Genomic DNA, 23,498 nt, shown 5'->3' on the forward strand with positions numbered 1-23,498 from the left:
GTATCAAACGCTTTGGAAAAATCGAGATATACCACGTCCAATGACTCACCGTGGTCCAGCCTATAGCTTACCTCTTCATAAAAACTGATTAGATTGGTTTGACAGGAGCGATTTCTCATAAACCCATGCTGATATGGAGTTAAACAGTTATTCTCATTGAGATAATCCAGAATAACATCCCTCAGAAACCCTTCAAATATTTTACCAACAATAGAGGTTAGACTTACTGGCCTATAATTTCCAGGTTCACTTTTAGAGCCCTTTTTGAATATTGGCACCACATTTGCTATGCGCCAGTCCTGCGGAACAGACCCTGTCGCTATAGAGTCACTAAAAATAAGAAATAATGGTTTATCTATTACATTACTTAGTTCTCTTAGTACTCGTGGTGTATGCCATCCGGACCCGGAGATTTATCTATTTTAATCTTATTTAGCCGGTTTCGCACCTCTTCTTGGGTTAGATTGGTGACCCTTAATTTAGGGTTTTCATTGTTTCTTGGGATTTCACCTAGCATTTCATTTTCCACCGTGAATACCGTGGAGAAGAAGGTGTTTAATATGTTAGCTTTTTCCTCGTCATCTACAACCATTCTTTCCTCACTATTTTTTAAGGGGCCTACATTTTCAGTTTTTATTCTTTTACTATTGATATAGTTGAAGAACAGTTTGGGATTAGTTTTACTCTCCATAGCAATGTGCTTCTCTGTTTCCTTTTTGGCAGCTTTAATTAGTTTTTTAGATAAAGTATTTTTCTCCCTATAGTTTTTTAGAGCTTCAATGGTGCCATCCTGCTTTAGTAGTGCAAATGCTTTCTTTTTACTGTTAATTTCCTGTCTTACTTCTTTGTTTAGCCACATTGGGTTTTTCCTATTTCTAGTCCTTTTATTCCCACAAGGTATAAACCGCTTACATTGCCTATTTAGGATGTTCTTAAACATTTCCCATTTATTATCTGTATTCTTATTTCTGAGGATATTGTCCCAGTCTACCAGATTAAGGGCATCTCTAAGCTGGTCAAACTTTGCCTTCCTAAAATTCAGTGTTTTTGTGACTCCCTGACAAGTCCCCCTAGTGAAAGACAGGTGAAACTGTACAATATTGTGGTCGCTATTTCCTAGATGTGGGAGAGCTACGATGCCAATTCGTGGCTGCATGAAGCCACATGTAAGTTACGCTCTGCCTGTGTGTACTTAACCAGCGACCTGTAGAGGTCCCTGGTCAGTACACAAATTGGGAGGGGAAGGGATTGTCATGATATGTACTTTTGCCCTGTCCTGTATTTGAATAATATGCCATTTGATGTATGTAACTGTTCTCTGGTTTCTATTAGCTGTAATTTATATATTTTCTTGTCTGGGAGTTCACCTGTAACAATATGTCTCCTTCCCCCAATACTTGCAGCCCTAAGCTCTAATGTAATTAAGCTTTGTCAACATCACTAGTGGAGGAATAGCCATTCTTCCTCACAGCAGGTGGCTAGTCAAATGTACATACTACATAGATTGGACCCAACCATTGAATAGAAGGTGTGACCCCTATCCCCCTTCATGGGCGGATCCCAGGAGCTCAGACAATCCATTCTTATTTTGAGATGAGATGTGAGTTGATCCTTGAAGGAGAAGGAGTGGGGATTCTTAGCTGAGGCAAGACCCCATGTCCATCTGTGACTGCGGAAGCGAATGGGGCGAGACTTGAGCTGAGGACATATCTCGTCGCTCGTGGGATTGTTTTGGGATCCCTTGGACTCGTGTGGACTATTGCTTTGTTAGCTGGCACAAGGATTATCGGGAGGTGCCCCCGAACCTGTTCTGTTGGACTAATTGTGGACTCTGTAGATCTACCTGCATGTGTTGTTCCAGCGTTCTTGATAATAAATCTGTTGAATCATCCCTCGGCCTGTTGTCCCTTCTTGCTCTGCCGTACACCCCGTCACAATGGCCACCTCTTCAATCTGAACATTACATGCTGAGGTCCTAGAAATTGAGGGAACTTGACATTTTTGAAAATTCTTGACGACCCTTTTAAGAACTTCACTTTTTTCCATCCCATCATATTCATTTAATATTCGCTTTTTTTTCTTCGTTTAGGTGGCATGGTTTGATGAGAAAAGGGGTAGTGCAAAAATTGCAATCTTAACGTGCCAAAATAGTGCAAAAATGTGGTATAACTTAAACAACCAAAGTAAACCAAATGATAGAAGGAGTAAACTTAGTCTTTGGCACATCCTAAGTCTATCAAGTCTATATCTGCATGTGCCATGGTTGGATAAGAAATAGGGTAGTGCCAAAATTGCAATCTCATGTGCGAAAATTGTGCAAAAATTTGACATAACTTATAGGATAAGATAAGTTAGCTAAGTAAACAGAAGGAGTAAACTTAGACTTTGGTGCATCTTAAGTCTGCCTAGTCAATGTTTGCATGACTAAAAATTAAGGCCCCCATACACATTAGACTACAGTTGGCCGAAATTGGCTGGATCGGATGTGCATGAGAGCCTCCCAACACCTCTCCAACAGATGAGTAGGAATTACCCTGTTGGATTCACAAAGGCCAATCTTTTTTTTTCTCTCTGTAGATATGCCATAGGGAACACAATGCTCAGCCGAGTGTTCTTCTGTATTCGGAAGTCGAGGGAGATAGCTGTTGGTCATATGATGGGTCATCCATCAGTTATCAAACCTGTACAGTACATCAGCCCCTTGTGTGTTCTCCTCTCTAAAAGACCTCTATAGGTTTTTGTCATGTTTAACAAAAACACTTCAAGTATTAATGCGCCTTTCACCTTTTGGTTGTGGGTTTTCTTTTTTGCCTTTACAAATCATTTGATTCTAACCTTGGTACTTCATATATAATACATGTTCTAATGTGATTACCTGTAAACAAGAAGCTATGTCAAGGATATTGGCTTTTTCAATTCCATGAACCTGTTAATTTCAGGAGGATGTTTATGTTTGCACCTGCCTGAGATTTGGAGCACTTTAGAGAGATTATCCTATTACGTAACCTTGCTTTATTTGACGTCACTCCGATAACAGATCACTTCCATCCAATGTTCCCAAGGTCTGTAATGTATTAGAAAGGACAAAGAATACCCAACTATCATCCTTCACTGGGTTTTCTTCCATTGTTAGGAAAATCCCAACATACGTAGAATCTCTTAGTGCGGCAAATCCTTGACAAGTTTAATTTAAACACTTGGATAATGCTGACGTAATGATAAGCCTTCAGGTTCAGCTGAAAATATATCAAGGCTAACTTGGAGCTTGTGGAACCCAATGCAAAATCTCCAGCAGGAGATCACAAGTCTTTATTAGTATTGGTTTTTTGATATGAACCAAAGAGATCTTGTGGGCCCTCAGGCTAAAGGGCCCGTGGTTTATCATGGGACTGTTGGCTATTGGGTGTTCTGTTTTGTGTTGTAAACCATAATATGGTCTAAAACTGTTATGGGCTCATCTGGTGAGGTGGATTCTCTGGTGAGCCCCATGAACCAGAGGCGATGGGGTTGTAGAGTGGGTCTTGGTACTTGACACGTGGATCAGTGCAGACCAGGACAGCGGGGAAAGGACAGTGTTCAAACAAGCAGATAAGGTAGCACAGGTGTGTGGAGACACACACAAATGGCAGCAGTAAAGAAGCTGAAAACTACTGCTTCAAATTAAGTCAATGACACAGTTCAGTCTGGTATCTTCCAGTAGGATAATGATTAAACACAAAAATAACCAAGAGGTAAGTGCAGTCTGGTATCTTCCAGCAGGGCAGTGGTAAATAGCAGCAATGTAATTGAGAAGAAAATGCAGCCTGGAATCTTCCAGCAAGGCAATGGTTAACAGCCGCAATGTAACAAATTTCAAAAACCTGACCTGCACATCCAAACATAGACTGAGTGTGAACAGGTGCTGAACCCAGAGTCGCCAACTCGTATATAGTTAAATAAATATGGCAGCACACTGCAATGTAACAAAGACATAAATGCAATTTAGTATTTTTCTGCAGGGCAATGATTAATATCAGCAATGAAAAGAGTAAATGCAGTCTGATATCTTTCAGCGATGTAATGGTTTGGTAGCAGTGATGCAAAAAAGTAATACCGTACATGCAATCTGGTATCTTCCACCAAGACAATGATTAATCACATGGGTAAGAGGTAACAGTACAGAAGAGTGAGTCTTGAATGAAGATACATGGAGCACTAAGGAATAGGACAGGAGGGTGTGCAATATGGCAGACAAACAAGTGTAGAAAGTAGAACAGATGAAGCAGAGACAGGTTTATGGATACACACGTGAGCAGGATGTTAGTGTCCTCCGGCAAGAAAGCTGCTATTCACAGGAATACAGTCTGGTATCTTCCAACAAGGCAATGGTCAATAGCAGCAATGTAACACAGTAGCAAATGCAGTCTGATATTTTTCAAAAAGTAAGTGATTAATCGCAGGAACACAACAAAATATATGCAAAATGGAGATTCGCTTGAAGACATGTTTTACTTTGAGTGGAGGGGCCAATTGTGAAACAGTTATGAGAAGTTGGAAACTTGCCGAGAGGTCGGTGTGGACAACACCTGAGCAAACTGGACTGAGCTTGGAAACATTTTGACTATATCATGGAAGTCAAGAAAAGCTGAGGAGATGGCAGACGTCTATGGCTGCATTCTAGGCACCTATTGCAATTACTAGGCCCTGTGAGGTCATAACTCTACACGTGGTTAGATCCAAAACAATGGAAGTCTTCAATTTAAAAGACACCCATATTTCAAATGTGGAAATTGAATAGAAAATAATTTAGTCAACTTAAAAAATGGCCCTCATCTTACTTAGAATCATCTGTTTCATATTAATTCTTTGGGGTGAAGTTTCTCCTTCAGGAGAGCACCACATTGGTGTAAGAGATCTTATAGGGCCATGCAATGCTCCTTTTGGAATTTAAATATGTAAAACGCCTCCTCAAAGAGGAAGAGGATGGGAACTCTAGTGTCAACTATAGAATACTACAAGCCCAAAAGTTAATGGATTTATTTTAAGAGGCGTTTTCTTCTTAACGGCAGTGATATCTCCACCACTATATGTGATGTGGTAAAAAAAGGCTTCACACCAAGTAGCTTCCATGGACCAGAAGAGTTCCACCAAGATAAAGATGGATAATCTAAGAAGAATAAAAAGGTTGCTGAAAAAATAAATACTAAGGTCAAATTTAGATGTTCATATATCATGGTCCTAGTACAGACAGCGAAGCACGGACTGGCCGTGAGTGTCCTGAACCATCAGCATCTGAGGTATGAGACTCATGGGAAGTTTGTGTATCGCGATCCTTACTCGGACCATGATGTATGGACATCTGAATTTGGCTATATTCTCATAATGAGTAGACAATAACTGGATAACGCTCATGAACCCAACATCGTTCACATATTCACCAAAGTATACTGGACCCACAATCCACGCACCCATAGCCATACCCCAAACGTTAATTTTTGGAACCTCAGTTTGTCACCCAAAACGTATTACTATGCATCCAAATGGTTTCTATGATCTTAACTAGTGATGAGCGAGTGTACTCGTTGCTCGGGTTTTCCAGAGCACGCTCGGGTGACCTCCAAGTATTTTTTAGTGCTCGGAGATTTAGTTTTCATCCCGGCAGCTGAATGATTTACAGCTACTAGCCAGCTTGATCACATGTGGGGATTCCCTAGCAACCAGGCAACCCCCACATATACTTACGCAGGCTACTAGCTGTAAATCATTCAGCTGTCGCGATGAAAACGAAATCTCCGAGCAGTCATAAATACTCGGAGGTCATCCGAGCATGCTCGGGGAAAACCCGAGCAATGAGTGCATTCGCTCATCACTAATCTTAACCAGTAGACACTTGGCGGCTCAGAGTGATATCATTTCAGAACATGTCACCGTGCAGTTTTTCCACTAGGCTCATTTTTATGTCAATTTCCACAAATTTATCATTCTTTCCTGGACGTCTGGACACGTGGTTGTCTGTTATTTTGTATCGGCCACGGATCTTGTGTTACTCCACTTTGGCATCAAATCGTGGATACTGCTTGTTGCTGGAACCTGAAGTTTGGTAAATTATCCAACAGAACAGTCTGTTTTTCAGTGAAGGGTTTGGCGTGTACATTGGCCTCCACATCGGAACTGTACAACACCACTGCATCTTCGCTCAGGAGGACGTATCCGGTCTTCCGTTACACGGACAACCTGGCACTATGTACTGTAATACGAAATTTTCCCTGAAGTGCCCCTGCCAAGAAATTGTCGCTTCAACAAAAACAAAATATTATTGAGGTCTTTTAGACTTTTTGGTAACCGTAATAAAGCTTTAATTACCGCATTCTCAAGCGCAACGCCACACTGATGATGATCGAATCAGGACATGGTAATGTAAGCTAATTTTATATTCGGGTGAATAAATGTGTCACGAGTCCATTCTCCAGGCATTACATGTCCTAGTGGAAAATATTCACACGAAGGTTAAGCCGCTTAGGTTTTCTGGAAACAATTTACCGTTACATGTTCCTCCTCGGCTTTAATTTTCGGGGAGTCCAGATGAAGTTGGGTGAATGCACAATTAAACTCACATTTGAGAATGGATGAGATATAAGAGGAAATGATTCAGGGGGAAAACCTTCTGTAATGAAGATCGAAACCCTGGAGACGAAAACTAATCACTAACATGTTTTCCGTGCATTAATGGTAGATTTGCAATAAATGAGGATAAATGCAAATTGAATAAAAATCATTAAAAAAAACTCCCCCATGTATGGATCCATTGTTTGGTTCTTCAAATATACGAGGACCAAACAATGATCCTTTAACGAGCCTTGCAATATGACTTAGGAGGACTTTAACATTGATAGCCTAACTTTAGGTCATCAATGTGTGATCAATGGTGGTGCGTTACCGGGCACCCCCGCCGATCTACTGTTCCTGGCGCCAAAACTGCTCAGTTATTGTTAAATAGTACACTTGAGGGAGATCATGGCTTCCATTGCGATCGCGGAGTACTGAGGGTTATCATGGAAGCTGAAGGCCCCGTCGCTGCCATCTTGTACTCTTCTCCATCATATACTGCAATACTATGGTATTATAGTATATAACAAAATAAATGGTGTCAATCCAAACTACATGGTTTCTCAAAAATAAAACAAGCCCTCCTATGAGTATGTTCATAGAAAAATAAAAAGTTGCCACTCTTGGAAGAAGCGGAGGCAAAAAATTAACGTGTAAAAACGAAAATTGGCTGTGGCGGGAAGCAGTTATATAGATGTCGGACCAATCCAACATTGATGACCTATTCCAAGGACAGACAATCAAAATATGGCCTCATTTCTTTAAACACATATGTGAAAAAATTGTACCGGTGGCATCATTGTTTTGGATCAGTATGTCATCAGTGTGTCTGTTTTTACCATCAGTGTGTCAGGGGTCTGCTGAAGACCCCTGTGCGTTTCATGATGATTCTTCTGTGAAAGCCAGCTGTTAGCTGACCATGATTTTTTTCTATACGTAGAAGTGCTGTGTATAATAGAAGCGATCAGACAATCTCAGGTCAAAGTCCCCTAAGGGGACTAACAAATAAAGTACAAAGTGAAACATAAGGTTTGTAAAAATATGAAAAATATATAAAAGTTCAAATCAAAGAAATAAAAAAAAAAAAAATACACATATTTGGTATTGTTGGATTCGTAAAAGTCTGATCTATCAAATATAAAATAACCAGATCGGTAAATGGCAAAATGAAAAAAAAAAAGATTGAAACATGAAAATTATGTTTTATTGGCCGCTCCAACGATGCGATGAAATGCAATAACGGGCGATCAAAACATCGTATCTATCCCAAAATGGTATCAGTAAAAACGTCAGCTCAGGGCGAAAAATATAAGCCATCACACAGCCCAAATTGGGAAAAAATGTAAAACATTATGAGTCTCGGAAAATGGTATCACAAGTGAAATTTTGTTTTTGTACAAATTTCCAAATTTTTTTTCACCACTTAAACAATAAAAAAAAACCTATCCATGTTTGGTATCTGTGCATTCGTACTGAGATAGAGAATCATATTACCAGTCAGTTTTACTGTATAGTGAACATAGTTACTACATTTTTTTTTAAATTTGCAAAATTGATTTTTTTTTTCTATTAATGCACCGCACTTGGCATTTTTTTCCTGTTTTCCGGTACATCACATGATCAAATAAATAGTGTCATTCAAAAGTACATCTCATCCCGCAATAAACAAGCCCACGTACGGCTATACCGATGGAAAAATAACAGAAGGCGAGGGAAAAAAATGAAATGACAGAAACGGAAAATCGCCCTCTCAGGAAAGGGTTAATATAAATAATTGCACTTGTTCCTTTATGTAAGTGGTATATGTAAATCGCTTATTCTAAATTGCTCCATTATCCGATATATTTCCTCCATGTTCCATGAAATGGTCCACATTTTTAACAATCAGGCTCTAAGGTGTAAGGTTTCTCCTTGTGTAGAGTGACATGCCAGAATGAGGAGACTTAAATGCCTTGCATGCTCCTTTGGGGAATTAAGTATGCAAATTGTCTCTTCAGAGAGGAACTAAAACTATTGGAAGTAGCAATCCTATAAGTCAATATTGACCCTTTAACGAGCCTTGCAATATGACTTCGGAATCTCAATTTGTAGATACGGTGTTTCGGGGTTTTGCCCCTCATCAGTGCAAAGTATGAGATCTGATTTAGCATGGTGATATTAATTAGGATGAAATTCGATTGACAGTAAATTCTGATCCAGGCAAAAAAAAAAAAAGTTGAAAAACAATATATAAAAACAAACAGAAGAAAAAAAAACAATCAGATTAAGGATGAAAAGATTAACGTGGCCGGGACTTAACCTCGTATAACACTGATGAATGTGATGCTCCAGATCTTCACAGGTAGACGAATGAAATCCTTTCTGTGTACTTTGGCTGGGAGCGCTGGCCTTTTAATCGTATTCATCTCTTTTTATTCCTGCCCTTTTTCTGTGTTACTGTCTACGAGAGGAGACTTCTTATCGAGATCATCATAGCTCTCATCACAGCTACTTAAGGGTAAACTAAATCCTGGCGCTGGAGATACAAATTGTCATCGGCGGAGCGGCCATTAACATTAATGAGCAAATTCCCAGGTAACAGAGACGGCGTCTTATCTGCTGCTCTCTACAAACCTCCAGACCAAGATTGAAATCAAATATCGTGGCCAAAAACGCGATCAGACATCATTCAGCGCTCACTGATATCACTAGCAGACAATTTGATGTTTTGGCTACCAGGATTGGGAAAAGTGAAACTTTGCTTTGAATTGAGAGTATAAATTTTGACAAAGTAAATCTAAAAAAAAAAAAAAGCATAAAACAAAGACTTAAAAGGATTATTTCCAATTTCACAAATTAAAATTATTGGATAGTGCTTGTAAATACGAGAGATTTTGCAATTTACTCCTTTTGAAAATGTTCAGTCGTTCTTGAGATATTAACACTTTTCTTTTGTTTACATCTAGTGGCCTTGGAAACCGACCACCGAGCTTAGACCTCAGAAAACGAACACTTTTCTAATGAGCTTGTAAGCACTCTTTTTGAAGCTAGAGCGCACTGTTACTTACTAATCCTGGCCAGCTGCCGTAGAGCGCTTACAAACTTGACAGCAATGGTGGTCGGTCTCCTACGCAACGAGCTGTAAACAAAAGAAAAATGTCAATATCTCAAGAACGGCTGAAAATTTTAGCAAGGAGTAAATTACAAAATTACTTGTTATTACAAGCCCTATCTGGAAATATCAATATATGAGAATGAAAAATAACCCTTTAAAATATTATTTTATAACAGAGAGAATGGTGTGGATCTTTGAACGTTGATCTCAACTGCTTCCCTATTAGAAAGAGCCATGATAGTCTGTAGAAACCAATCTCTCGGTTACAGGTTTGGGTTCTTAAAGAGAACCTGTTACCAGGTTTTACATTTATAAAACCATTCCCACCTCCATATACAGTATATACATTCTTGGGGCATTCCCATATGATCGGTGGGGGTCTCAGGACCCAGAAACTCACATATAATATTAATAACAATTATTTAGTTACTTTTTAAGAAGCTTTAAGAATGTTTTTTTTTTTTAAATTTTGGACTGTACAACCTTTTAGCCTAATTTATCAGAATATGGACAGTATCTACAAAACATTTCTGAAAAGTATGACTTGTCCTGGACAGTCAACTACATACGACAGTATCAATGATGTCAGGGATAAGTAAGTCATTAAAGGGGTAATCTCAAGTTTAAAAGTTGTCCTCTATCCATGGGATATAAAATAACGTCCCGGTTGCTGGAGGTCCAACTGCACAGGCCTCCACAAATCCAGAGATCTGGGCCTTTGAAGAGTGGTGGTCAATCATGTGCATTCATTCTTATGGGAGTGCCAAAAAACAGCCGAATGCAGTGCTTGGCCATCTCCAGTGGTCCCATTAAGTACCAATGCACATGGTCGACCTACATTCTCATGATCGGTGGGGGGCCTATAGATAAGGATTAACTTCCAAACTTGGTCATACCCCTTTAAACTTTTGCTTTTAATGTGGAATATATCTCATCTTCACAGCCGAAGGTTCGGAGACCAGATCATCGTCACTATTTCAGGATATTTTCTTTCCAAGCACCCAAAGGCAAAAAGAATAGTGAGGACGATTCAGAGATTGTGAGGAGCATTTGTACTTCTCTTCCCGAGAGCTCTGCCGTACTGTGATGACTTCGGCAGCTTTAAAAGGTTATCTTATTAATAAGTGGGAATCTAAAAATGTGACTAAAACCGTGTTCTGGGGGAGACGTGGAATAGATTAAGCACGATCCGATGTGTGAAACTCTGATGTTAATGTCTACAAGCCAAAAACTAACATGAGGACACCATCATGTCTACTTGGGAGTCTTCCATGGGATTCTCTGTAAAAATTAGGAATTGGCAAAATTAATTATTCATCAAAGGGGCAATTTCATGGTTCACGTCTGAGCAAAGTCCACACCACGAAAACTCCAGAGAGCCTCTACTTTGGTGGGACAATCTTTTTTTTTTTGACATGTCACATGTTTGATATCCTGAGAAGGACCCGAAGTAGAAGAATATTAAAAAACATAATTTTTTCTCCTCTTTTTACTACAAAAATTGGTATTGTATCCTGTAAAAAATGGCCACGTACATCAACCTTTTCTTGTTCGAGGCCATTTTGCCATAGTGAACCACTTACAATAAAATATAAAGAGTCATTTCTATCTTCACTGATGGATATTGTCAGATAAGGCTTGAAAAAACAAGCAATTTTGCAGTTTTCTGCTTAGCAAAATTTGAATCCGTTTTTGACAAATTAATACTTTTGTTTACAGCTCGTCATCTTGGAGACCGACCACCATTGCTGTCGAGCTTATAAGCATTGCGCTGAAGCTGGTCAGGTTTAGAAAGTAACATTAGTAAGTTACTTACAAAAGTATATGCATTCCAGCTTCAAAACCGTGCTTACTAGAAAAGAGTTTATAAGCACTGCGCATGTTCTGAGGTCTAGCAGCCGTGGTCGGTCTCCACGGCAACGAGCTGTAAACAAAAGAAAAGTGTTAATATCTCAAGAACGGCTGAAAATTTTTAAAAATCAGTAAATTTCAAAACTGCTTCTATTTAAAAGTCCTTTCCAACCATATCCTAATTATGAAGGTAGTGACAAAAAATGTGTCACGCACAATGTAGGACAGACTAAGTGCAACACAAAGGGATAAGGGAAGGGAAACCAAACACTAGGGAAAGGGGAAGTGGAGACCCCTAAACTGATCTAACGTCACCCTGTCTGACCTACATTCCCTATATAGGTTCAGCACCTATCGCCAAACAGGATACCTAGTCCCTGTGTGACCCTGGTGATAAGCCCTGAGTCGGGAAGGACAGGATGAACACTAGTCAATCCCACTAACACTAAAGACAGTAAGGATAAATGAAACCAGGGGAACACTTAGCTTGAGTAGACTCAGAGAGAAACACCGATGCCCTCCAAACTCAAAGAAGACACTAGCCAACTGCTGCAGCTCCAAGTCTCAACAGAGAAGTGCAAACAGGAAATAACACCCGCAACTCCCAACAGGAAGTAGGGAGTTATAAACACCCAGGTCCAGATGTGGTCATTAGCACCGGGGGAGGTAGCCACTAGTCTGCAAAGCAAACCAATGAGACCTTCTGCAGACAGATGCAGGGCAATGGTCTGCAGCCTCTGCATACGTGACAAAATGTATAATTGGTGGAGAAATGTTGAACTTCATGGACCTGGGTCTTTTTTCAACCTATGTAACTATGCCAGATGGAAATAACCCTTTTAGATTATATTATAGCATATTAAAGGTATATGCCATAAAAATCTGTCAAGTCAAATCCTGGAAGTGGAATCTGTAACGGGAGAATGGACGTCCCTTTCGAACCCAATAAGTGCTTCATAAGCATGATCAGGCATGTTGAGTTTCAATATGCCCAATCGTTTTCTTCTCAGGGCAAATAATCTGCTACAGGAGGTGACTGGCAGCAGCTTACTCCTATAAAGAACACACGGATGCTCAGCCAATCCCAGCGTGCATGTGTATGGGAGGGTCAGGGGGAATGGCTGAGACCTGAACGAGTGTTCGCCCAAAAACATTCCAGACTTAGAATTTGGGGCCTTTTTAATATAATCAAAAATATTATAATATCAATTTTATTCACTATATATATTTACAAATATGTACAGTATTTATATAGATGCATATGCAATACATATTACAAAATTAACAGAAAACAGACGCGCATGGTTCTCATTATTTCTATTATGAACATCTGCAGATCTGGACTGGACATGCCAATATCTTCCTCCATTTTTGACAGCAGGGGCTCACATCAAAGTTGAGCTCCACCTATTAATTTGGCAATCATTTTGGGTGCCGCTGGCAGAACATGAGTCCGATTGTTCTAATTGTTCCAGTATAAGAACAAGTGATAGAAAACACGCGTCGGCTTAATGAATGCCGCCATCATTTGCTTTATTACATGAGGCCACAGTACTAATAAGTAATAGGAAAATTGAATACATAACACATGCTTTCCTTCCGGTATGGGTCATCGGTCCGTGTGTCTGCTCGTGCCGGAAATGCGTTTTGTTCACTCCGTAAATGTAATAAACAGGCTGAAAAGTTGGGGTTAACTTTTTTATGGAGGGCGGCCTAAGTCAATTTGAATTTGCAAATATTACAGTGGTTCGGACAACCCCTTATGTTTCCCCCCAGTAAAATAATAACACCTATACTCAGCTCCGCTGCAGGCGCCGTTCCCCTGGCACTGACTCTCCCAGTGATCTCATGACATTGTCAGGTGAGTCCTGCGGCAGATCAGCGATGGCTTCACTCTCCTCTCCCACTGACGTAACTGACATCCGGAGGAGGTGGGAGAGCAGCAACTCTTATTTTGGATGTCTTGATTTGTCTAAAGGAGAGGGGAGTGAAGCCAGCGCTGATTGGCCTCAGGGATCGCATGACATAATGTTACGGGAGCCCTGGGAGAGCAAGTGATGGCGCCGCTGGAACGGCACCGGAGGTGAGTATAGGTGTTATTATTTCAGAATGGGTTGTTTGAGTAGCGGACAACCCCTTTAATTTAGTTTAGTGGCGTATTAACCCATGTGCCTTACCTATACAGAGCAGGTAATTAATTAGCACCAAGAAACAACAACAATGAACTAAGCCAGGGGGATGAAACCAGCAAAAAAGCCGATATTAAAAAAAAAAATGATGGCTATCAGAATGTAGCCATTAAAATGCAAATGACTTGAAAAAATTATAAAAAATATTATGAAAATGTATTAAAACATAGAAAAACGATGTAAGTTTGGTATCGCTATAACTGTACAGACCCATGGAATAAGGTGAAAATGTCCTTTATACTGCAAGGTCACATAAAAGTAGGGGGCAAACTTTTTTTTTTTCCATTTCTCCCTAATAAAAAATATTAAGTACCGCAGAATCGAAGTATAAATGACTTCTATGTAAATTTATAGGGAATGTAAAATGCAAATTTAACCCCTTTATAGAGGAACGTAGGGGACTCAGCCCCTATACAAATCATACCTGTAGTATAGTGGTTTTAAGACATGACAGTGATCGGTATATTAAAAAATGTTTTTCAGAGCTTTTTCCTTCCCACCGAACGTGGCCCTAAACAGTAAATTGATATCCCAGGAACGCCATCCACCTGCTGTCCGGATTAGTTTTTTCGGGGACCCTTAGACTTGCATTGGTGGATTTTATCAATACAGATCAAAAGGGACATGCATGTTTTTTGGGTCACTTAGGCCACGTTCAGTATTTGGTCAGTATTTTACCTCAGTATTTATAAGTCAAAACCAGGAGAGGAACAATCAAAGGAAAAGTATAATAGAAACATATGCACCACTTCTGTATTTATCAGCCACTCCTGGTTTTGGCTTAAAAATACTGAGGTAAAATACTGACGAAATACTGCTAGTGTGAACGTGGCCTGCGGGTCTCGGGCATATGGGGCGCGACAGTCTTGAGGGAATAGCGGGCGTGCCGAATTAATTAAAAGGGTTGTCCGGTCTAAAATGATAAGTGTGCGCTGCGATGCTTTGCCGGTTTGCGTTATACATATTACAGGGCAGAATTATTGTTGTTTTGACGTCAAGAGCATAGCCCCTAGCGACCATGTAGCGCTGACAGACTTGTGTTGCCACCGAGAGGGGAATATTTTTTATTTTTCTTCAAAGTATAATAAAATGTAACCCAATCGGGTTTTCCTACAATGAAAATAACAACTGCATTGATTTTTCCTAAAAAATATTGCAGCCCAAGGAGCAGCACCGAAATGCAACTAAGGACTACAACTCCCGGTACGCACCGCGATTCTTACTACGTCACTTCCTCACCTATCAGAGCGGAGGACCGATGGTCCAATCGGAGTCCGCGGAACTTAGAGCCCGCTTGATTTGAACTTTAGTGAGCCGGAAGCGTGGAGGATGGGGGCGTGGCCTGCGCTGCTGCTGGGAGAAGCCATTCCCGATAGAGCGGAGGATTGATGGAGATTGGAGCCGGTGTTACCCACTGTATTTACCCCAGGTGAGCGGTCACGTGGGCAGGTGGTCACATGACACCGTGGTCACTGCAGTGGCGCAGCGCTGTGTCCTCCGCACTGCAGTGACTCCAACCTCCAGGACTATGGCGCCTGTGGCAGGCGGTGCCAGCTGATTCCAGCCACAGCTCTGCTCCCAGTACAGGTCACTGGTCCCTTCAGGATACCTCCGAGGCTTCTATTGACTCATATGGAACGCTGCCTTTAAGAGCTCAATATTGGAATGTGGCCATTGCTTTCTATGGAGGAGGGTGTGTGTCCTCCCTGTCTGTCTGGAAACCTCCCAGTGGGGTCAGTTGTGCCTGACAAACATTATTCGAACGGATAGTGTACATTATTTAGAAGAAAATCAGTGTATACATGAGAAGGGACCTATCATCTCTGTTCTGGCACCTGATTGGTGATTTTCTGCAATAAAGATCACCCCAAAACCAGAATCCTCCACACTTTTACAGCAGAATCACCCCTCTCTGATTTGCATAACCTCTAAAATATAGCAACTAGCCCCAACCTCACCACCGCACTTATCCCATCCCTAACCCATCTCTTCAACCTATCACTAACTTCTGGCACGTTCCCCTCTGCTGTCAAACACGCCACAATCACGCCTATCCACAAAAATCCATCCCTCATCCCGACTGCTATATCCACCATGTTCATGCTGAATTTTCCTCCCACTTCACTTCTAATTCGCTCTTCGACCACCTACAATCTGGCTTCTGTCCCCACCAGTCCACTGAGACTGCCCTGACCAAACGTACTAACTACTTACTTACAGCCAAAGCTAATGGATAATTCTCTATGCTCGTCCATCTAGACCCGTCCTTTGCCTTCGACACAGCTGACCACTGCCTTCTACTACAGATCCTCTCCTCCTTTGGCATCAAAGACCTCGCCCTATCCTGGATCTCCTCATACCTCACCAACCACACATTCAGCGTCTCCCACTCCCACACCACCTCCTCATCCCACCCTTTCGCTGTTGGAGTCCCCCAAGGCTCTGTCCTAGGGCCCTTACTCTTCTCAATCTATACACTCGGCCTCATAAGGTCCTATGGCTTCCAGTACCACCTCTATGCTGATGACACTCAGAACTACCTCTCTGGCCCAGACGTCACTGCTCTGCTGTCCAGAATCCCGGATTGTCTATCAGCCATATCCTCCTTCTTCTCCTCTCGCTTCCTCAAACTCAATGTGGACAAATCTGAACTCATTATCTTTCCTCCATCTCATAGATCTTCCATGACCCATCTATCGCAATCAATGACATCACGCTTTCCCCTGTACTGGAAGTCCGCTGCCTCGGAGTAACCCTTGACTCTGCCCTGTCCTTCAAACCGCACATCCAAGCTCTTGCCACCTCCTGTCGCCTCAACTCAAAAATATTTCCATAATCCGTCTTTTCCTCAACCCTCACTCTACCAAAATGCTTGTGCATGCCCTCATCATCTCCTGCCTTGACTACTGCAACATCCGTTTCTGTGGCCTCCCTGCTAACACCCTTGCACCTCTCCAGTCCATCCTTAACTCTGCCGCCCAACTAATTTAACTCTCTCTTTGCTTCTCTTCCACTTCTCCCTTTTGCAAATCCCTTCACTGGCTCCCAATTCCTCAGTGTATCCAGTTCAAATTACTAATACTGACCTACAAAGCCATCCATAACCTTTCTCTTCCATATATTTCCAAACTAATCTCCCGATATCTTCCCTCATGTAATCTCCAGTCCTCCATCTCTCCTCCACACTTAGTGGTTCCTCACGCAACTGCCTCCAAGACTTCTCCAGAATATCTACCATCCTCTGGAATTCTTTGCCCCAACACGTCCGGTTATCCACCACATTTAGATCCTTCAGACGGAACCTGAAAACCCATCTCTTCAGGAAAGCCTACAGCCTGCAATGTAATGGATGCAAGTTATGGGACAATAACCAAAGACACTCTATCATCCCTTTCAGGACCGTCTGACTCCAGCTGCCTTATAACTTTAATATGGCCACCGAAGAGGGGAACGTCTCTGTGGTGGTCCGTGTCCGCCCCACAAACTCCAGGGAGCAAGAAGGAAACCAGAATTCCGTAGTGCAAGTCGTGGATCACAACATCCTGATATTTGACCCCGAGGAGCCCGACACATCCGGCGTCTTCTCCAACCTCAGAGGTCACGAAGGAACGAGGCGCAAAGGAAAGGACCTGAAATTCATATTCGACCGGGTCTTTGGTGAACGAAGCCACCAACGAGACGTGTTTGAGCACACGACCAAGCAGATCCTGGACGGGGTCCTGAATGGCTACAACTGTTCAGGTAAGAGATCGGTGTATGTGGTTTTACATTCGGAACATCACAAATACTGCAAAAATTGTCAAAAAATATAAAATCGCACTTCCTAAAAAAAAGGAATAAATGTGAAAAAAAAGTACTAAGTGCAAAATTCCGTGCTCGCGACATCCTCTCCTTGCCAGACGATGTGTGTCCATGTGTTGTTTGCTAATCCTGTGTACACCCCGGAGCCACCTCGTCCCTGTTATTGGGGCCATGTACTCGGCGTGCAGGAACCAGTATTGAATTCATGTGAGCAATAATCCCCAACAATGGATTTATTTCGAGCCGCCGGCCGTATAACGATCGCCTCTGCTTGTTCTCGGCTACGCTTCATTAACGCCATAGACAGTAATCCCGGCCGTCTGTTATTCATTGCGTCTCGTCCGGTGGTACGCGGTGGTGGCGGCGTCTGCTGCACAACCAGACGCTTTGTAACCGCTGGGAGACAAAGTGGTCGGAGACTGATTGTTTGTAAGCCTGTCAGGAGAGTCACGGTCGTCGGTGTCGGGTTATCGGATCCCGTCATTGTGCCACTGCACGAAACGTTCCCAGTGTAGTCACCGGTATTGATATGACAGCGCCGTGTAAGTGATTACTGGAAATTAATCCCCGTGAAAAGGTTTAATTTAGGCAGGAAATCTCTACAAAGGTGAGTTCTGATCCCCTCGGGTTGTCATAAATATCAGATCGGTCATGGTTGGGCACCACCACCGGTCAACCGGCACAGCTCCGCTCTATGTACGGGTTGGGTATAAGAAGACCCCAACATGCCCAATTCTCCTTTTTTTCGTGACGTATGCCGTACTTCTGCAGCCAATGTTTAGCAGTATTGATCGGAGGAGGGGATTGGTCCTGGGACGCTCACTCATGGCTGGAAGGAAGAAGGCCAAGAAGAGCTGTACAACTGCTCAGTAGAAAGTTTGTAGCCTAAGGATATGCCAAAAACTTCAGTGGGGGTCCCGAAGCCCCATAGTCAAAGTTATTGAACATCTCAAGACTTTATCTCATTGTGACAGTTCTTTTTTCAATAAGGGAAGACCTGCTTCTGGGAACTTATAGGGTCATTCCCATCTTCACAGATCGGATAGAACTTGTAAATACAAGCACTTTTGCAATTTACCGCTTAATAAAATTTGCAGCCGTTTTCGAGAGATTAACATATTGATGTCTTACAGCCTTGGTCGGTCTCCAAGGTAACGAGCTGTAAACAAAAGAAAAGTGTTAATATCTCAAGAACGGCTCCATTGTTTATAAAGCTGTAAATTGCAAATTTCTTGTATTTACAAGACCTATCAGACAATACCCATTTATGAAGATGGGGATAAATCCCTTTAAGGAAGAACCCATTATTATTATTATTATTATTTATTATTATAGCGCCATTTATTCCATGGCGCTTTACATGTGAGGAGGGGTATACATAATAAAACAAGTACAATAATCTTGAAAAATACAAGTCACAACTGGTACAGGAGGAGAGAGGACCCTGCCCGCGAGGGCTCACAATCTACAAGGGATGGGTGAGGATACAGTAGGTGAGGGTAGAGCTGGCCGTGCAGCGGTTTGGTCAATCGGTGGTTACTGCAGGTTGTAGGCTTGTCGGAAGAGGTGGGTCTTCAGGTTCTTTTTGAAGGTTGTCTTTTTTCATCCATAACGGAGTATTTGCAAAAATTACCCACTTGCCTTTAATGGAGAAATCATGTCGGTGAACAATTTATTGCAAGTCCCGTCTTCCTTTTTATTTTCTAGTTTTTGCATATGGAGCCACAGGAGCGGGGAAGACCCATACGATGCTGGGAAGTGAAGCCGACCCCGGAGTCATGTATCTCACCATGATCGAACTCTATCAGCGGATAGAAGCCATCAAGGAGGAGAAGTCATGTGAGGTCCTCATCTCCTACCTGGAGGTAAGAACTGTGTGGTCACGTCACAGGAAATGATCTGATGAAATGGTTTTATGAACTTTTTCTTCCTCTAACTCTATTTTTTTTTTCCTCTCCTTCTACATTTGTATTTTTTTCTGGGATGGGTTTACCATGTAATGTGCTGAAAAAATGGGAAAAAATTCCAGTGAGGCGCCACAAAATCTCCTCTTCCTATTCATATTTACATTTCCCAGAAGAGCACTGCATGGCCTATAAGTCTCATTACACTGGCACGTCCAGTATGTCACTCTCCACAAGAAGAGACGATGTATGTGTATATGTGAGAAAAATAAATAATTAAAAATATATCAGTACAGACCAAAAGTTTGGACACGCCTTCTCATTTAAAGATTTCTCTGTATTTTCATGACTATGAAAACTGTAAATTCATGTGGAATTATATACTTAACAAAAAAGTGTGAAACAACTGAAATTATGTCTTATATTCTAGGTTCTTCAAAGTAGCCACGTTTTGCTTTGATGACTGCTTTGCACACTCTTGGCATTCTCTTGATGAGCTTCAAGAGGTAGTCACTGGGAATGGTCTTCCAACAATCTTGAAGGAGTTCCCAGAGATGCTTAGCACTTGTTGGCACTTTTGCCTTCACTCTGCGGTCCAGCTCACCCCAAACCATCTCGATTGGGTTCAGGTCTAGTGACTGTGGAGGCCAGGTCATCTGGCGTAGCACCCCATCACTCTCCTTCTTGGTCAAATAGCCCTTACACAGCTTGGAGGTGTGTTTGGGGTCATTGTCCTGTTGAAAAATAAATGATGGTCCAACTAAACGCAAACCGGATGGAATAGCATGCCGCTGCAAGATGCTGTGGTAGCCATGCTGGTCCAGTATGCCTTCAATTTTGAATAAATTCCCAACAGTGTCACCAGCAAAGCCCCCCCACACCATCACACCTCCTCCTCCATGCTTCACGGTGGGAACCAGGCATGTAGAGTCCATCCGTTCACCTTTTCTGCATCGCACAAAGACACGGTGGTTGGAACCAAAGATCTCAAATTTGGACTCATCAGACCAAACAGATTTCCACTGGTCTAATGTCCATTCCTTGTGTTCTTTAGCCCAAACAAGTCTCTTCTGCTTGTTGCCTGTCCTTAGCAGTGGTTTCCTAGCAGCTATTATTCCATGAAGGCCTGCTGCACAAAGTCTCCTCTTAAGGCCGGCTTCACACTCAGCGTATGAAAATACGGTCCGTATATTACGGCCGTAATACGCTGAAATGTCCCGAAAATAGTGGTCCGTAGCTCCTCCGTAGGCAGGGTGTGTCAGCGTTTTTTGCGCATGGCATCCTCCGTATGTAATCCGTATGGCATCCGTACTGCGTGGTTTTCTCGCAGGCTTGCAAAACCAACATACCGCTATAGAAATGATCCATGTGTCCCAAAAAGAAAAAAATATATATATATGTTGTGTATATATATATATATATATATGTCATTAGACACATGTATGTATATATATTAATATTTTTTCCAGCGCTATACAGCTTGAAAGCCGGTAATTCAATTACCGGCTTTTTCTTTCTCCTTCCTAAAACCCGACATGATTTGAGACATGGTTTACATACAGTAAACCATGTCTTCTCTCCATTTTTTTTGCAGATTCCACACTACTAATGTCAGTAGTGTGTATCTGCAAAATTTGGCCGTTCTAGCTCTTAAAATAAAGGGTTAAATGGCGGAAAAAATTGGCGTGGGCTCCCGCGCAATTTTCTCCGCCAGAGTAGTAAAGCCAGTGACTGAGGGCAGATATTAATAGCCTGGAGAGGGTCCACGGTTATTGGCCCCCCCCTGGCTAAAAATATCTGCCCCCAGCCACCCCAGAACAGGCACATCTGGAAGATGCGCCTATTCTGGCACTTGGCCACTCTCTTCCCATTCCCGTGTAGCGGTGGGATATGGGGTAATGAAGGGTTAATGCCACCTTGCTATTGTAAGGTGACATTAAGCCTAATTAATAATGGAGAGGCGTCAGTTATGACACCTATCCATTATTAATCCAATTGAATGAAAGGGTTAAATAAAACACAAACACATTATTTAAAATTATTTTAATGAAATAAAAACAATGGTTGTTGGAGTATTTTATTCTACGCCCAATCCAGTCACTGAAGACCCTCGTTCTGTGAAAGAAAAAACATAATAAACCAACAATATACTTACCCTCCGCAGATCTGTAACGTCCAACGATGTAAATCCTTCTGAAGGGGTTAAAATATTTTGCAGCAAGGAGCTTTGCTAATGCAGGCTGCTCCTCGCTGCAAAACCCCTGGGAATGAGTCTAAATATAGATCAATGAGCTATATTTAGCTTCATTTGCGGTGAGGCGCCCTCTGCTGGATGTTCATAGATCGTGGGAAATTTCCTAGAAAGCTCCCAGGCTTTCTAGGCAAGTTCCCACGATCTATAAACAGCCAGCAGAGGGCGCCTCACCGCAAATGAAGCTAAATATAGCTCATTGATCTATATTTAGACTCATTCCCAGGGGTTTTGCAGCGAGGAGTAGCATTGCATTAGCAAAGCTCCTTGCTGCAAAATGTTTTAACCCCTTCAGAAGGATTTACATCGTTGGACGTTACAGATCTGCGGAGGGTAAGTATATTGTTGGTTTATTATGTTTTTTCTTTCACAGAACGAGTGTCTTCAGTGACTGGATTGGGCGTAGAATAAAATACTCCAACAACCATTGTTTTTAATTCATTAAAATAATTTTAAATAATGTGTTTGTGTTTTATTTAACCCTTTCATTCAATTGGATTAATAATGGATAGGTGTCATAATTGACGCCTCTCCATTATTAATTAGGCTTAATGTCACCTTACAATAGCAAGGTGGCATTAACCCTTCATTACCCCATATCCCACCGCTACACGGGAATGGGAAGAGAGTGGCCAAGTGCCAGAATAGGCGCATCTTCCAGATGTGCCTGTTCTGGGGTGGCTGGGGGCAGATATTTTTAGCCAGGGGGGGGCCAATAACCGTGGACCCTCTCCAGGCTATTAATATCTGCCCTCAGTCACTGGCTTTACTACTCTGGCGGAGAAAATTGCGCGGGAGCCCACGCCAATTTTTTCCGCCATTTAAAGGGAACCTGTCACCCCGTTTTTTGAGATTGAGATATAAATACTGTTAAATAGGGCCTGTGCTGTGCGTTACTATAGTGTATGTAGTGTACCCTGATTCCCCATGTATGCCGAGAAATACATTACCAAAGTCGCCGTTTTCGCCTGTCAATCAGGCTGGTCTGGTCAGGTGGGCGTGTTCACAGCGCTCTTTTCTTCCCCAGCTTTCCGTTGGTGGCGTAGTGGTGTGCGCATGTCCAAGGTCCGGATTCCCTGTGCCCACGTGAAGACACAGCGCGCGATCTGCGCTGTCATTCCTTTCATCGGTGCGGGCGGCCATCTTCCTGGGGCCGCGCGTGCGCAGATGTAGTGCTCTGCTGCACGGGGCTTCAGGAAAATGGCCGCGGGATGCCGCGCGTGCGCAGAAGAGATCGCGGCGGCCATTTTCCCAAAGCCGAGTTTGCATCTCGGCTTTGGGAAAATGGCCGCCGCGATCTCTTCTGCGCACGCGCGGCATCCCGCGGCCATTTTCCTGAAGCCCCGTGCAGCAGAGCACTACATCTGCGCACGCGCGGCCCCAGGAAGATGGCCGCCCGCACCGATGAAAGGAATGACAGCGCAGATCGCGCGCTGTGTCTTCACGTGGGCACAGGGAATCCGGACCTTGGACATGCGCACACCACTACGCCACCAACGGAAAGCTGGGGAAGAAAAGAACGCTGTGAACACGCCCACCTGACCAGACCAGCCTGATTGACAGGCGAAAACGGCGACTTTGGTAATGTATTTCTCGGCATACATGGGGAATCAGGGTACACTACATACACTATAGTAACGCACAGCACAGGCCCTATTTAACAGTATTTATATCTCAATCTCAAAAAACGGGGTGACAGGTTCCCTTTAACCCTTTATTTTAAGAGCTAGAACGGCCAAATTTTGCAGATACACTCTACTGACATTAGTAGTGTGGAATCTGCAAAAAAAATGGAGAGAAGACATGGTTTACTGTATGTAAAC

At 42.4% G+C, this 23,498-nt stretch overlaps 1 protein-coding gene across 1 annotated transcript in view; it reads left to right on the top strand.

Annotated features, from left to right (window-relative positions):
• Positions 1-15,040: 15,040 nt before the first annotated feature.
• Positions 15,041-23,498, top strand: part of KIF18B (kinesin family member 18B) — a 40,875-nt gene continuing 32,417 nt past the window's right edge. Inside the window, exons 1-3 of the mRNA XM_069741001.1 lie at positions 15,041-15,148; positions 17,117-17,460; positions 19,228-19,385. Of these exons, the coding sequence (XP_069597102.1) occupies positions 17,151-17,460; positions 19,228-19,385 (468 nt within the window). The 5' untranslated portion in view covers positions 15,041-15,148; positions 17,117-17,150. The remainder of the gene's footprint in view (positions 15,149-17,116; positions 17,461-19,227; positions 19,386-23,498) is intronic.

The sequence above is a fragment of the Ranitomeya imitator genome, chromosome 10, assembly GCF_032444005.1.
Source record: "Ranitomeya imitator isolate aRanImi1 chromosome 10, aRanImi1.pri, whole genome shotgun sequence".
Lineage (NCBI taxonomy): Eukaryota > Metazoa > Chordata > Amphibia > Anura > Dendrobatidae > Ranitomeya > Ranitomeya imitator.